The sequence below is a fragment of the Indicator indicator genome, chromosome 7, assembly GCF_027791375.1.
Source record: "Indicator indicator isolate 239-I01 chromosome 7, UM_Iind_1.1, whole genome shotgun sequence".
NCBI lineage: Eukaryota > Metazoa > Chordata > Aves > Piciformes > Indicatoridae > Indicator > Indicator indicator.
The window spans coordinates 30,991,108-31,005,379 of NC_072016.1; the positions used below are offsets into that span (position 1 = coordinate 30,991,108).

The window sequence follows — 14,272 nt, forward strand, 5'->3', positions numbered from 1 at the left end:
GTTCTACTGAACAATCAACAGTTTACCAAAGTATTTGTTATCTTAAAGACCAACATCTGATCATGAAGATATTTTGCTTCTGTAACACGTTTCAAACAGCAATGTTCTCTTCAAACAGAAGCAATTCCTATGTCTCTCTTACCTCCATCACTCCCATACCAGCTTTATCAAGATGAAAAACAATAAAACCCAGCCCCTAGGGTATAAATAAGTCTCTCAGACTGTATTTAGAACATTACAGAACAACCAAAACACCAAAACAAAACCCACCAAAAAAACCCCAAACAACCAACCACCACTTTCATGCAAAATAACCTCCCTAATACAAAAGTAATCCTATGCCAACCATTCATAGTCACATGAAGTAACCCACTGGATCAAAATGCCTGATGCAATAAGTTTTTCCCATTTTCTTCCCCATGTGGGTCTATTTTTAAGGCCATACACTTGCTACACTGCAAGTATGTCTGCAGGTTTTCTTATAACCAGAATAAAGGCACCCAACAGGAACCACCCTATGGTGCACACAAAGAACAGAAACATTGAGCTGCAAATCCATGAAGTGGCAATAGGACAGCAATGCTGCACTTGAAGCTTGTAACTATTTAAAACAGAGTGAATTTTCAACCACAAACTCATCTTAGTTTTGCACCTTTGACCAACAGAACACTTAAGAGCATAATTCTGATACTACTTACATTCGACTACTAAACTGAACCAAGGCAAAGGATTACTTGTATCTGTCTGTTCCTCTTGAAAACAAAGGAATCTCACTAGGTTATAACAGTAAAGATGCCTGGGAATGTGTAATGGCACAGAAACATTCAATACAAACCCATGAAAAATCACAGAATCAAGTCAGCATAAACTCCTTAAAGAAAAAAGATTATTCAACATACAACTAATACCTCCCTCCCTACAACTTGCCTAGTTTCTATTTTCACCACATATTGTTAAGAAACACTATCGAACTACAGTCTTTCTGGAACTTTTGTTTTGAGCACTTAAGTTCCCACTAAGCTTGTCCAGCAGCCACAACTCTACTTTGTCACAATGAACCAAATCAGCAGCAAATTTCAATTCAAGTGAGGCCAGCTAAGCATGTTCTTAGAGCCCCAGCAGAATTCTGAACACTGACATTTAAGCCTTTCAAAATGTGAGTCATAAAGTGACATTACATTTTACCTAGAGATATACCAACAAAATAGAGGCTTTACAATAGAATAGCAACAGAGGAAGTTATAGCCTGCAACATTCAGTACCTTGAGGTCATAGGCTAAAATAGAACAGTGAAGCACTGATAACAGGATGAAAATAAGTAGAAACAAAAAAAGAGAAACAAAAAGGAATTAAAAATGGAAGTTACACAAAAGCAAGATGATAAAAAGAAAAAAAAAAAGACTAACATATTTGTACATTTGTTTTCTAAATTCAAGCATGCATCACTAAATGACTTTCCATACCAACCTGAAATCTCATCTGCATTATGTTTTGTTTTTTAACAAAAATTAAAATCTTTTTGAAAAGAAGGCAAAATAGATGTTGAAAACTTTAGAATTAGCAGTTAAAAAATGACACACAACTACAGAAGAATTTGGCTTACCTTTTGAGAGTGCCAGTGAGTGATAATAACCACAGGCGACTTGAACAATTTGAATCTCTGATAAGCTCTTAATATTTCTATTTGGGTAAGAAAACAGAGAAAGAATTAAGGTCATGTTATGAAATATAAAGTCACACCAAAGTGTAACATACAGAAGATTAATCCTTTTTGCTGAAGTATACATGAAACTAATTTAAATATTCTAACTTTAATGAGAAGTTATTTAGTAAAGTCTTAAATTATAGACTGGTTTGTGTTGGAACGGACCTTAAAGATCATTTAAGCCCAACATCCCTGCCACAGGCAGAGACACCTCCCACTAAACCGAGTTGCTCAAAATCAAGACTGCTTCTTTTCTAACACTTTCAAGAACAGGTTCTTTCTGTCTTACTTTCTAACTAATAATGTCAGTATAAGACCATAATAAAGAATTAGGAAGGCTCATGTGTCAAGAAGAAAATGTCACAGCTGAAAGGAGGAAGTAAGTACTGGATGCAAGAAGAAAATGATACCTACTTTCTAGTTTCCAAAAGAAAAAAGGTTTTATATCTAATATTCAGAGGACTGTAAAGACTGAATTAATTTCTGTTAAAATCTCAACACTCAATTTCTCATCTCAACTTTAAATTAAAACTTGTTTATAGAGCTATTAAGTATTACATAATGTTATAAATAAGTTGTAAATGCATACAAATGCGCATTAAATCTAGAATGCTTTCAACTTGTGATGAGAAAAACAGGAGTTTCTAAAAGGCCTGAGGCCTTTTAAATATGATACAGTATTAAATAACTCTTCATACTAATGATTTATATATTTCATGCTTACACACATCACAGATAGTCATGATAAAGTTATAAACCACTAGTGTTCCCAGGAATTGTTTCTTTCGTGCCTCTTTTTCCTAGGTAAAAAACATTAGAAGAGAAAATCTGCAGCTTGCAAGCAAACTTAACTGCTACAGACAGTTCCACTGATGTCAATGAACCTAGTAAAAATGCGTACTTCAGCTAGCTGGATTGCTTACAGCATTCTGAAAACAAGCAAGTGACTCTGGCTAGCTTGTAACTAGGTGTGTTATTTGATCACAGATGAAAAACTGTAGGGTGACAACCGAAGTATGAAAATCAGACAGCAAACACACCTTCCTCAAACTTCCACAACTGGATTTGAAAGTTTAACATTTTACTTCTCTAACTTCTCTTAAATGGCAGTTATCAATCCCTATTCACATTCTTAAAATACCCATCCTACTTCCACAACATATCTCTCATTCTTAGTAGACTGCTATGAAAAACAAAAACAAAACCCCAAACCAAATAAATACCTAACACACTTCTCTTGTAAGCTTTTTGAGAAACTGTCTACAGCATGCAAGTGGCTCAGCTAAAATATACTTCCTGATACGTTTTTTCAGTTATAACAGTAGAATAGTTTAACCAAAGTGATCTAAGAACATTTAAAAAAAAAAAATATATATACAAACTATTTTTAACCTGGGCACTCTGATGCATTCTTCTGTTCCCGGCAAGCCAAGCTGTCCATCAGTAGCCAGACCCCAAGCATATACCTGGCCCTTGTCATTTAATGCAAGAGTGTGAGCTTCTCCACATGACACAGCTACAATATTTTGGGCATCCAGTGCACCAACATGCTCTAAAGAACCAACCAAACAAAAAGTTAGTTGTTTAAAAAACAAAAGCTGCTAATAAGCTAGTGTTGTTCAAGACAGTTCTACCTAGTATCAAGGTATCAATTGAAATGACACAGAAGCTCAGAAGTCTGCTCAAACAGCCTTTGTCTAACATTTTAAGTATCCTGGTTCAGAACCAGTAAGTTAAATCTGCACCCCCAAAGTAACAGAATAACAATAGTGTCTGGAGCAATATACACAACTGCACAAACACTGCAACTGGATCATAACGGGTCCTTCTAAACTTGCCATCTGAAAATGAGTGCAAAAACTCAATTAACATTAAGGTCAAATAGATTATTGTCAAATGACTACACGTGGAGAACGTTTTTCTCTTACATAATGTCTAACACAACAAATTAAATTCACCTATTCATTATTAACAAAACAGCCTGCAGAACAAGGCAAATTAAAGACTAAAGCGACTGATTTTCCAATGAGCTACACAATGTCCTCTTTATAATACAAAATACTGTAGAAACAGTTCCTAAATAGAAATTTTTCTAGATATACAGTGCACATCTCTGAAAAACAAACACTAAAATACCTGTCATTTGTTTCCAGCAGCATGCATCAATACCTTTAAATATAGGTGGGGAAAGTCTGCTTTCATGCTTATGATTTGTGCTCAGAAATCTAAAATTATCATTTCAGCAATTGTAAAGTGGTTGGAATTTTCAACAGTTGCCTTAAGTAAGAGCTTCCTTGCACATTTTATGCCAAGTTTTCAAACACAAACTCTATTCCTCCCTACTAATGGCACACCCCTGAGAAAGCCTGTGTAGCATCAACCTAACTGCTGTAAACACAGCCTAGCACAGCCTCAGCCTATCTCAAAACAGTAGCTAACAGCATCTGCAACATGACAGGCACTGTTTCCACAATAAAGCACCACAAGCAGCAGACTAAGTTCATGGTTTTTAAACAGCTAATCTGATTAAAGGGGCTACCACCCCCATTCAGCCCATTACAGCCTCCACAGCTCTGACAACAGAAGACATCATGTCAACACTCTCCAGCCCAGCCAATGGCTTGTAGATTAGCTTAGGCTATCTTCACCAGATGCTAAACTAGCCAGGCTGACTTGGCCTAATACGGATGAAGCAACATTCATACATGGCAAGTGGAGCTCTGTGGGGAGGAAAGACGGGAGGCACAGCTAAACAGTGCCAGTGGTGACTGGCAACACAGGTGGCAAATTATCTTTAGTTGGCAGAAAGACATTCAAAAGACAGCATCCAGACATTTTTAAAGATACTGAGCCTCTTTATAGGCTGTACAAATTACCCCAGGGCACTAACTTCACATTAGAACACTCAACAGTACCATCACTAATGTACAGATGAAACAAAAGTTAGGGAGGACAATGCAATCCTCACGACTGCTGTGTCTGACTGAGCATACTTAAAAAATAATAATAATAAAAAAAAAAAGATCTGTAGTAGGTGCCTGTCCATTACATATTGTGATGGTTTGAAACTGTCTTTTTTAATTTTTCTTCTCAAAGTTCAAGCAGAGAAAGCGAAAGAATGTAAATAAGTCACTATTGGGTGTAAGAAATCAAAATACTGATTGTTCTAAACACTTCCATTGGATAGATAGAAATGTTTAAGAACCACTACTCAAAGTGGGGCAGTCTGCAGTCAGGGCAACTTGCTGGGCTGTCTGGCTGCTGCTGCTGCTTCTTCTCTTCTGGCTGAAGATAACACACTGACCTTGGCGAGCTAAGTTAACAGCCTCTTTGCTTTTAACTAACTCTGCTTTCTGGCAGAGGGGTCTGGGGGGAGGAGGCCCCTGGGAGAGAGGCCCCTTGGGAAGGGTCCCCTTTAGGGGAAAGCAAAGGGAGCTTGGTTGTGCTTTTTCTGTTGATTGTGTATATTTGTAAATGTTGTGAATTATGTATATTTGTACATATTCATTGCATTTCATCCTAGATTATAGATTTGCTTGTAAATACAGCTTTCATTCGCTTCCAGACTGAGCTAGCCTGGTTATTCTCGGGGTGGAGGGATTTCAGCTCTCACACTGATATACATATGAAATCTCATACAAGGTTGCTTAAAAAATAAATTAGTATCTGATATTGGTTTAAACTTCTAGATTTGAAAGATAATTCAGCATCATCTCCAAAGTGAGTAACAAGTATTCAGATTAAGTTTGACAAACTGAGTTTCTATTCACATTCATGAAGTAGATGTTTGCACAGGATTAAAGTTTATCAGTTTTAACATCCATTTACTGTTTCTCAATAGAAGTCCAAATCGGTTTTAAAAAGTTACACATCAACTAGACAAAAACACCCAAAAATCTTTATTTGGCACCAAATCTGAAAACTCTTGAGTAAAGATCTACTAAAACACTGCACAAGGCCCTACTTCTATTTGAAATATTTGTATCAATGACTATGCCAAGGAACTACTACAATTGCTACAGCCATGACTAGAATAAACTCTTACTACACCTTTTCAGTGTGCATACGTTACGCTGTGAGCACTGTCAGAAGCACTGCTTCATACCTCAGCAGCACACAGCTATGACTCACATGCACAGTTCTGAACGGAGCCCATGTGCACACTCCTCTGCAGTCCCTGCAAGATGTTTACCCACCTCTGCTATAGAACTGCATTAGCAGGAAGCAGAAAAACACATAGAACATAGACAAGGAAGGAATAAAAGCCCAAAGAAGTTGTACATTGCAACCCCTAGGTTTCTCCAAATCCTCTTCCTGTAGCACTGAATGTTGATATCTTTTATCAAAAGTTTTATTTTTAGTTCTTAAAAAAGTGAAAACTAGAACATTGCTTTAATCAGACCTGTTCTGTATCACATACTAGATAACTAAAACCACACACCAGGCTTCTCAACTATGGTTTGCCAAACACTCATTCCTATCATACAGCAGCAGCCAAAGCCATACATATAGTACAATGCTAAACTAGGTACTGAAGCAGGTCACTTTCCCTTGAGACTAAAACCAGCCACTGAGTCTCCCTGGCCTTAGGTAAAGTGATTTCATGCTGAAAATAAAAATAGTGGCACTGTCCAGCTGCACAGCAGGACAATATAAGTGGGGGGCATCCATGTTTCACAGTTGACTGTTTCCAACTGTCGCAAAATGTGACCCAAACACAGGAATGTTTTGAGTCAAAAATATGCCTATTCTTGGAAGAGCTGCGTACACAAACACACACACAGAGAGGCAATCTTAGATTTACAATCTTAGCATACTGGAACAAAAAAGAAAATGCATGCACAATCATACATACTCTCCACAATTCATTATTTCTAAACTTACCAGGTCTTTTCCTGGCTTTTTCATGTCCTAGTTGTCCTAGGTCATTGCATCCACATGTGTAAACAGTCCCATCATCCAGGACAAAAACAGTATGTCTCAGTCCACATCCTACATCTCTGATCCTTTTATTTAAGAAAAAGTCACTTCTTCTGGGTTCTAAAACAATTTCTTCATCAATTCCACCCAATCCAAGCTGTCCAAAAGATGCATTGCCCCAGCACAACATGTTTATGCTTCTCTTGATCACAAAGATCTTCCACCTTCCCTTTTCCAGAATATCTCTTCTATGTAGCTGTTAAAAAAAAAGGGGGGGGAAAGTAGAGATTTTCAGTTTTGTCCCAAACATTTAAGTTACCTAGCATGTAATCCACAAGTTCACTTTCCCTACATCAATATACTGAAACACAGAAAAATTTTATACAGCATAATTTACTGGGTTTGGACATTATCTATGTTTGCTGCAGTAAAATGCTTTCCTTCCCTTTTCAGATATGACTTTCAAGATGTGTAGGTCCCTGGTTTTATAAAATTTTGTTTCAAAAACTTGAAACTGTCACTCTTTGTACAGCTTCTCCAATAGGTCTAATCCAGACCTATAGAAATAGCAGTCACGACCACCTCTAGCTAACAGAAATTACCTCAAATATCATTTAAGGAGACAGAACAGGTCAGTTTCTTCACACAAGGAGCTGATGACTCCAGAAAGCATTGTGTATGGCCTCAAGAGCATCCCCAAAACCAACACTTGACTCAAAGCTTGGAAAAAAATTGGTCAGCTTTGATCAACTCAGTTATACAACACAAAGAATAATAAGATGTGTCAATCATTGCATTTAAACAACTATGAGTCAACTGAAGTTGCAATTTCAAGTACATAGCTGAAGCTCAAGTCCCTAGCATTGCATTGCAATCACAAAGGCTACAGCTTCAGAATTACTCTGCAGTAACAGCAGACCATACAAACTCCCAGCCCGAAATTGCAGTTACCAGCATTTGTGCTGACAGACTCTGTACCTATGTGGACAGGGCCCAAAGTAACGTTTCTCTTCCCTTTTCACTATGGCAGACAATGAAGAATCTACACCAGTGTTTAGACTATTATACTATTTTTCACAACATTAAGTTTCCCTTTCAGAGCAACTTGAAAAGCACAATTGCTAGAAATTTTCATCTGTGACCATTATGTGGAAGGCATGAATGATGGCAGGTGGAATACAATGCACTACATATGCATTGTCTTACATTCTGCAGGGTCATAACACGAATAAACCATCTAAATATAAAACTGCTCAAAGAAACCAGCTGTCCGTAAGCACTTCAGTTACACCAACCAAAGAAGGGCACAATTTTTGCTAGAACACCATAAACTACTTTTCTCTGCAAAAGTCAAAAAGCAGTAAACAAGATGCTTTTTTTTTGTGGTCTCATAAAAAAACCCCAAAACTGCCAACAGCTTAAAATATACTGCTTTCTTTTTACCTATCTCAGGAGATGACACATGATCAATTATTTCCCTAGCTATCACTAGCTATATCCTACCACATTCAGAAGGGGACATCAAAATGAAGACATCTTCGGCTAAGACATTGCTACACCACCGCAAATGTCACACATCTGTAGCAGTAACTGCAATGCAAACTTCAACCTGCAACACAAGAAGGTAGAAGAGATCCATGATTTTACTGCATCAAGGTTTCCATCATCAAAATTCATCTCCATCTCCAGTGGACTAAGAAAAGGTCTCTTTCTGTTGAAAGGGGTATTTCCATAGACGGTTTTGCTCATTTCTGTTAAGAGTCAGTAGCCAAACAAATTTTGTACTTTGCTCTCATATCACAGCGTTATTTTATCCTTGTATATAGTCATGAAAGCCAAGTCACGCTGTCAACTGCTGGAGACTACCATGCGTGACGTCAAAAGCCGCCCAATGCCGACACCGCACAGAGCAGGCGAGGGAAACTACCCAACTCATTCTCTACCAGCAAACACAGGAGGCGAGTGGAACCACCCAACTCAATTTCTGTCAGCAGAGCGCGAGTAACGGCGCTGCAGGAACGGTCTGGACGCTTCCCGCAGGCTGTGTCATCGCTCTCGCTGTGCCCAGGCACTGAAGCGCTCCTAAAGCGCCCCGGCCGAGGGCTGCCCGGCCGGTGAGACCGAGGGTTGCATGTACCGCACGCTCCTCCCCGCTCCACCTGCCTCTTCGAGCGGGACACCGCCCGCCGTCGCCGACATACAGCCACTGCGGTACAGGCTGAACAGCTCTCCCCTTCTCGGGGCACAGGCTCCCCAGCCACCAGAGAGCTCGCCCGGCGGTCCGGAGAGCACGGTAGGAGCGGCCCCAGCGGAGTAGAACAGACTGGCGGCGGCCGGAGCCGGGCCTCCGTTCCTTTCGACGGGGGCGGCGCCAGGCGCCGAGCTGCCCTCAGCGCCCCACAGCTGCTCGTAACGGTCCTAACCGCTCCGGCTCACCGGCCGCTCCCGTGACTGCCCCCTCGCCCCGAGGGCACCGCCACTCCTCCCGCCTCGCTACCACAGCCGCCGTCCCACCGCTCCCGCCGTGCGGGCCGAACGCGGCCCCGTCCACTTTCCCGTTCGCCTCACGGAACCGAGATGAGGCAGCGCCCGAGACCGAAGAAGTCCGGCATCAAGACTCACCGCCAACAGCGAGGCGTCCGATCCGTTCCACCCGGCGCCGCCAGGCCGCGCCCAAGCCCGACCCGCCCGCTGCAGGCACCCACCGGCCACCGCGAGGGCGTGAGCCGTCCCGGCGCGGTGACAGGGCCCGGCCGCCACCCCTGCGCAGGCGCGGACTCTGCAGGCGGGGCCGCCGCGCGCCCTTCCCAGCCTCGTGGCCAGGGGCGGTGGTGCGGCGTGATGTGAGCGCAGAGCTTGGCGGCTGGGCTGTAGATGGTGGCATTCAGCGGCCCGCGCCTAGCCTGTGCTGTTCTCGGGTCCAGCTGATCGCCGGGAACGGGGGCGCTCTGGGGTGGGGGCGCTACCCGGACCCCGAGCAAGGCTGGGAGGAAGGTTACGGTCGGAATCTATCGCGTGGCTTCGGTTCCCGCCGCTGGGTTGTTGAGGCTGAGCGAGAAGCTGATAACAGAAAGAAAATATAGGATGGCAGTAAGGTGATGGGTGGGGGAGCGGTGCCTACGGTCTTCCCGGTGCGCCTGGAGAGAGCAGAGCTGGGTGCAGGAGGGTGCGCTCAGCTCAGGTGCCCACCCAGGGGTGCTAACTGCAGCTGGACGGATCTGTGGTTTGGGAATTGGAGCCACATGAAATACAGCAGCTTTAAGTGGCTGTACTGCAGAACTGTTTGTTTTTTTTTTTAATCAGTATATTCTGATCCACTCCCTCCACGTTGCCTGGGAAGAGGTCTTCGTGATGCCATTGTTTCTTCATCCTTGTGCTGTGGCTGAGACCTCGCAAGCGTATTGCTGTACCTTCTCTGTCTGCGGATATCTGCAGAAGCCTCTGCTTGATCTCCGAGGGCACGAACAGAATGAGATAAGTGAGCGGGAAGGAACTGGCTCCACCAGGGAGAAGCACTGTTCTTCATACTCCAATTACCTGTCATTAACTTATGACCCAAGGGGCTCCTTCCCCGAGGGTGATGCTGGCGATGTGGCAGCGGCAGCAGGCAGCAGCGGCAGCACCGGCCCTGCCGCTGGCTCCCCTGGCTCAGGAGCAGGGTGGCCTAAGGGTCTTCGCTCTATCTTCGGAATTCTGCATTCCAGTTAAAGGCTTCTCTCAGTCTCAGAGCATGCACAAGGCAGGCATGTTAAACCGTTTGTTTCGGTTCACATTTCTCTCTAGTGGAGCAACTAAAGAGAAGTTTACATGCTAAATACTGTTTTTGCCTTTTCTAAGGATTTTGCTTAGTGCTGGGAGGAAAATCCATTGTAATTTATATAAGTGGAACAGGTTAGGAATCCAAATGCAGTTTCCTCTTTAGCAGGCTCACAGTAGCAGCTCTGCCATCTAACTCTATGTATGCCAGGAAGTAAGGCCAAGCCATGGTGTGCTTCAGAGCAAGTGATTTTGCAAACTATGGGTAAGAAAGGTGCTGTGTTTGGTATCATTTTTCCCTGCAAAAGAAAGCATTTAAGAAAACTACAAATGGCATGTCTTAGCCCAGCCATTAAATGCTTCTTTGTGTATCTAAATAGGTAAGATTATGCAGGACTCCTCAGGACTTACGGTTGTAGGTTCACCAGTAAAGATCCAAACCAGAAATATGAAATTCATGCACAGAGATGATGAGATGGCTGCATGGCTGGCAAAGGCTGTATGATGCAACACTTTTCAGGGTAGCAAACATACAGGTTTGTTATTTAAAAGGCAGATGTGAGCGTTTTGCCTTTTCCCATTCCACATATGTGAGAATGGAAGGTTAGTAGTGGCTGTTACACATAGCCAAGGAAGGAAACCATTTTGTTCATGAAGCAGATTTGAGTCATCCATTGTGCAATGTTTCCTCTGACCAGTGTGTGGAGATATGTGCATGAACTTGAAGGGAACACTACATGCCCAGTACAGGTTTTGTGTAGGAAAAAGAAAAAATATATTTTGGTATAGCTGGCCTAAAGCATTAAATAAGAAATATAAAAAGCAGAAAACAACATACAACATTGCAGAATGTCCAACTTCCTTGTGTAACAGACATAGCTGTCTTATTTAAAAGAATTATTTTAGTCCTAAAATCAGATTACTGCAAGTTAAATGATTCAAATGTGACTTCAAACAAAGTATAAGCCATATTTTTATTCCACTTATTACCTATTTTAGCAGATTTTCTTTTCTGTGCTAGAGAAGCCATATCCTGCTTGTCTTAATGCCTTGAGAAAGCCCTTTCCTTAATGGGGCTGAAGGTATGCAGGAGGCAGGAGAAAGAGAGTACCTGCTCTTATACCAAATCACTGCTTGGACTCCCTGCCACTCAGTACAACCAATTCTCCATTAAATCTGCCAAAATGTCGCTCCATAGATGCAGCAATCAAGAGAACTGGCTGAGCAAGCTTGCATCCCAAAGTTCAAATGTCAGTTCTAGCACTGTAAACAACCCCAGTGTTTTGCAGTGATGCAAAATGCAGTGAGGACAAGGAATATCCATCTGGTTAACTTCAGAGATGGGATGTTTTCCTTCCAAGTGCCTTACAACAAAGGGTTTCCTGTTACATTTGTAGCTTTCTTAGGGATGGTCACAACAAGCAGGAAACTATTTTCAGTTGCCCTGCCATTATTAAAATAGCAGTGCTTGGCTACTGCCTGGTGATTGCTGTCAGCACAATGGTGGCTTTTAAATTGTACCCCAGTTAATATAAAAATGAAAAAATCATCTGGTGTTAACTAATGTATACTTTATGCTTTCTTACTGGCAAACATCTTTCAGTTAATACACGTTTTTGAAGGCTGCAGTGTTACAGCATGAAACTTTCTGTATAGCTCATAACCAGGACTGACTGTTCTCTGCCTCCGTTTTCTCCTGGCAACAGTTAGTACATTCTTTATCAACATGAATTCCTCATTTCAAACCCCTTTGTTTTATAGTTGATGTGTCACAGACTACAGAAAATAAAAGTGGGTGTCCAGAACAGCTGATAATATGAAATTAGAGATGTGAGCATTTTGCTGTGAGAAATTGCTAACCTTTGTGTGAAGCCTTTGTGAAATATTCTGCATTAAGACAAAGGAGAGGCTTTAGAATGCAAATAGCCTTACAAATAAGGTGTGGTCAGATCCTTTTATGCTATTTCAGTGTGACACTTTATCCTTACATTCTTCACAGTATCAATATTTGTATGTTAGTAATTAATGTGCCTATGTAGACATGCAGACATAACTCACACACACAGAGTACAGGTTTTATATGCTCTGGTGCTTGATAGCTGACCCTGTTCTGGTTCTGTCTGTCACCCAGCATGATTCTGGTTAGTTCAATGCAAATGTGCTTGCCAGTTATGTATTAATTGATGGCAATATGGTGAAAAAAAATGAACTGGCTTTGACCCATTTGTGAAAGTAAATCACTGTATAAATCACTCTATAAATACTAATAATTTTTCTGTGTCTGATGTGAGGCACCTCGTTAAGGGAGCTTTTTAAGCATAAGCAAAACCAAAAACCTGTAACATCCCATTCTCATCCTTTCAGTCCACAAAATATGGCTGGATTAGCCAAAAGAATGCTACTCATAGGGTGGCAGATGTGAAAAAAACAGAAAAGCAGCAAAGACAAGGATGAATCCCGGACAGAAAGAGTACAATGAAAGAAACAAGCTGACCTTTGCTTTAGATATGAAGCTTTTGTGCTCACAAGCTCCTGTGCATCCAGTATCCCAAGCCCACACGAGTTGTAGCTGGCACTCAGAGTGAGCAGGTTAGGGCACCTGCAGGTTAGGGCTGAAGATGCTGAACATGTCTGAGCATCCTACACAGAGGGTTGGGAGTGTAGCTGCTCCTCACACATGGCCTCTTATCCTCCCACTGTGGTGATGTTTCAACACTATTACCTGATTTTTTCTGTTACAAATAGATCAGCAGGCAAGGTGCTGAACAGCAGGAAATTCCCATGTAATCTCTTGAGGTTTTTGACTTAAGTGTTGAATGCTGAGAGACCAGTTCCCACATCATTAAACTGGGCTTTGATTTTTAAAGGTGCAATCCTACAGGAATACAAGATTAATGCCTGAGCCATTTATGCCCTGCAGAGACCACTTTGAGAACATGTTGAACCTCAGCTTATAAAATAGCAGCTCCAAGTGGTGCCACATGCTGCTGATTCTGACATGACACTGTGTCTTTGCATGGCAGGATGATGAAGCACCCTAAAATTAGCCACCTTAGTATTTCGTAAAGAGCAGGCAGAAAGGTAGCAGCATGCACGGAGGAGAACAAAGCAGCACAGGAGAGGACCAGAACTGAGGCTCACACGCAGGCTGGTCACAACACTTCATGGTGAGCACCCTGGGCTTCTTTACAAATTTACATGTTGAATTGTTTAGTGTCATTTCTTATGCCAAGCACAGGGGGACGTAACTGGGAAAGAGAAAGGTGCTCCTGTAAATAGAGGTGGGGTGGAGGATTCTGTTCTCTCAGGGTGGTTGGGAGAAAACGGGAAAACTAACTGTGAAAATGTCATGGGTGGTCTCGTTTCTTAGAGATGTGCTGGGAGCTGGCATTTAATTCACAGAATTAAGTTTGTTGTTACGGGAAAGAACTGGTAATGGAGTAAAAAAATAGTGCTGGTACCAAATCCAGAAACACCACCGTAAAGTCCCATCTTTGTTGAACTAGACTGATTTTTTTCCTGAGAGTCAGCTTTCTCTCCACTCCATTTCTTAGGTGATTAAGTTCTTGGATTTACAAAAAGTAAGAGTCAGAGAAAAAAAATCTTTCCAGCAGTAGGAAGATACGCATGGATGTGTTTGGATGTGGGAATAGAGGTAGTGAAGGAAAAAGTCCTAGACCAGAATAATGACTGTATATGAGCAGAAAAAGAAAAAAGGAAAAAAAAAAAAAAAGGAACTGTAAGGAAAGACTTCAGTGTGGGAGGGCACAATAGGTGTGACATGAAATGGATATAGGGTTGATTGCTAGGAGACGAAAAGACACAGCATGCATCTTCAGGAAGCAGAGGACTCTGCCATCAGCTAGGTGTGACAGCCTGTGGCCCTCTGCA

At 41.8% G+C, this 14,272-nt stretch overlaps 1 protein-coding gene across 5 annotated transcripts in view; it reads right to left on the reverse strand.

The window, feature by feature from the left end:
- Positions 1-6,841, reverse strand: part of HERC4 (HECT and RLD domain containing E3 ubiquitin protein ligase 4) — a 36,137-nt gene extending 29,296 nt beyond the window's left edge. For all 5 annotated transcript variants that reach the window (XM_054382577.1, XM_054382579.1, XM_054382575.1 and 2 more), the window contains exons 1-3: positions 6,590-6,841; positions 3,098-3,257; positions 1,604-1,680 (exon numbers count right to left, since the gene is read on the reverse strand). In XM_054382577.1, the coding sequence (XP_054238552.1) occupies positions 1,604-1,680; positions 3,098-3,257; positions 6,590-6,815 (463 nt within the window). In that variant the 5' untranslated portion in view covers positions 6,816-6,841. The remainder of the gene's footprint in view (positions 1-1,603; positions 1,681-3,097; positions 3,258-6,589) is intronic.
- Between the last annotated feature and the right edge of the window lie 7,431 nt (positions 6,842-14,272).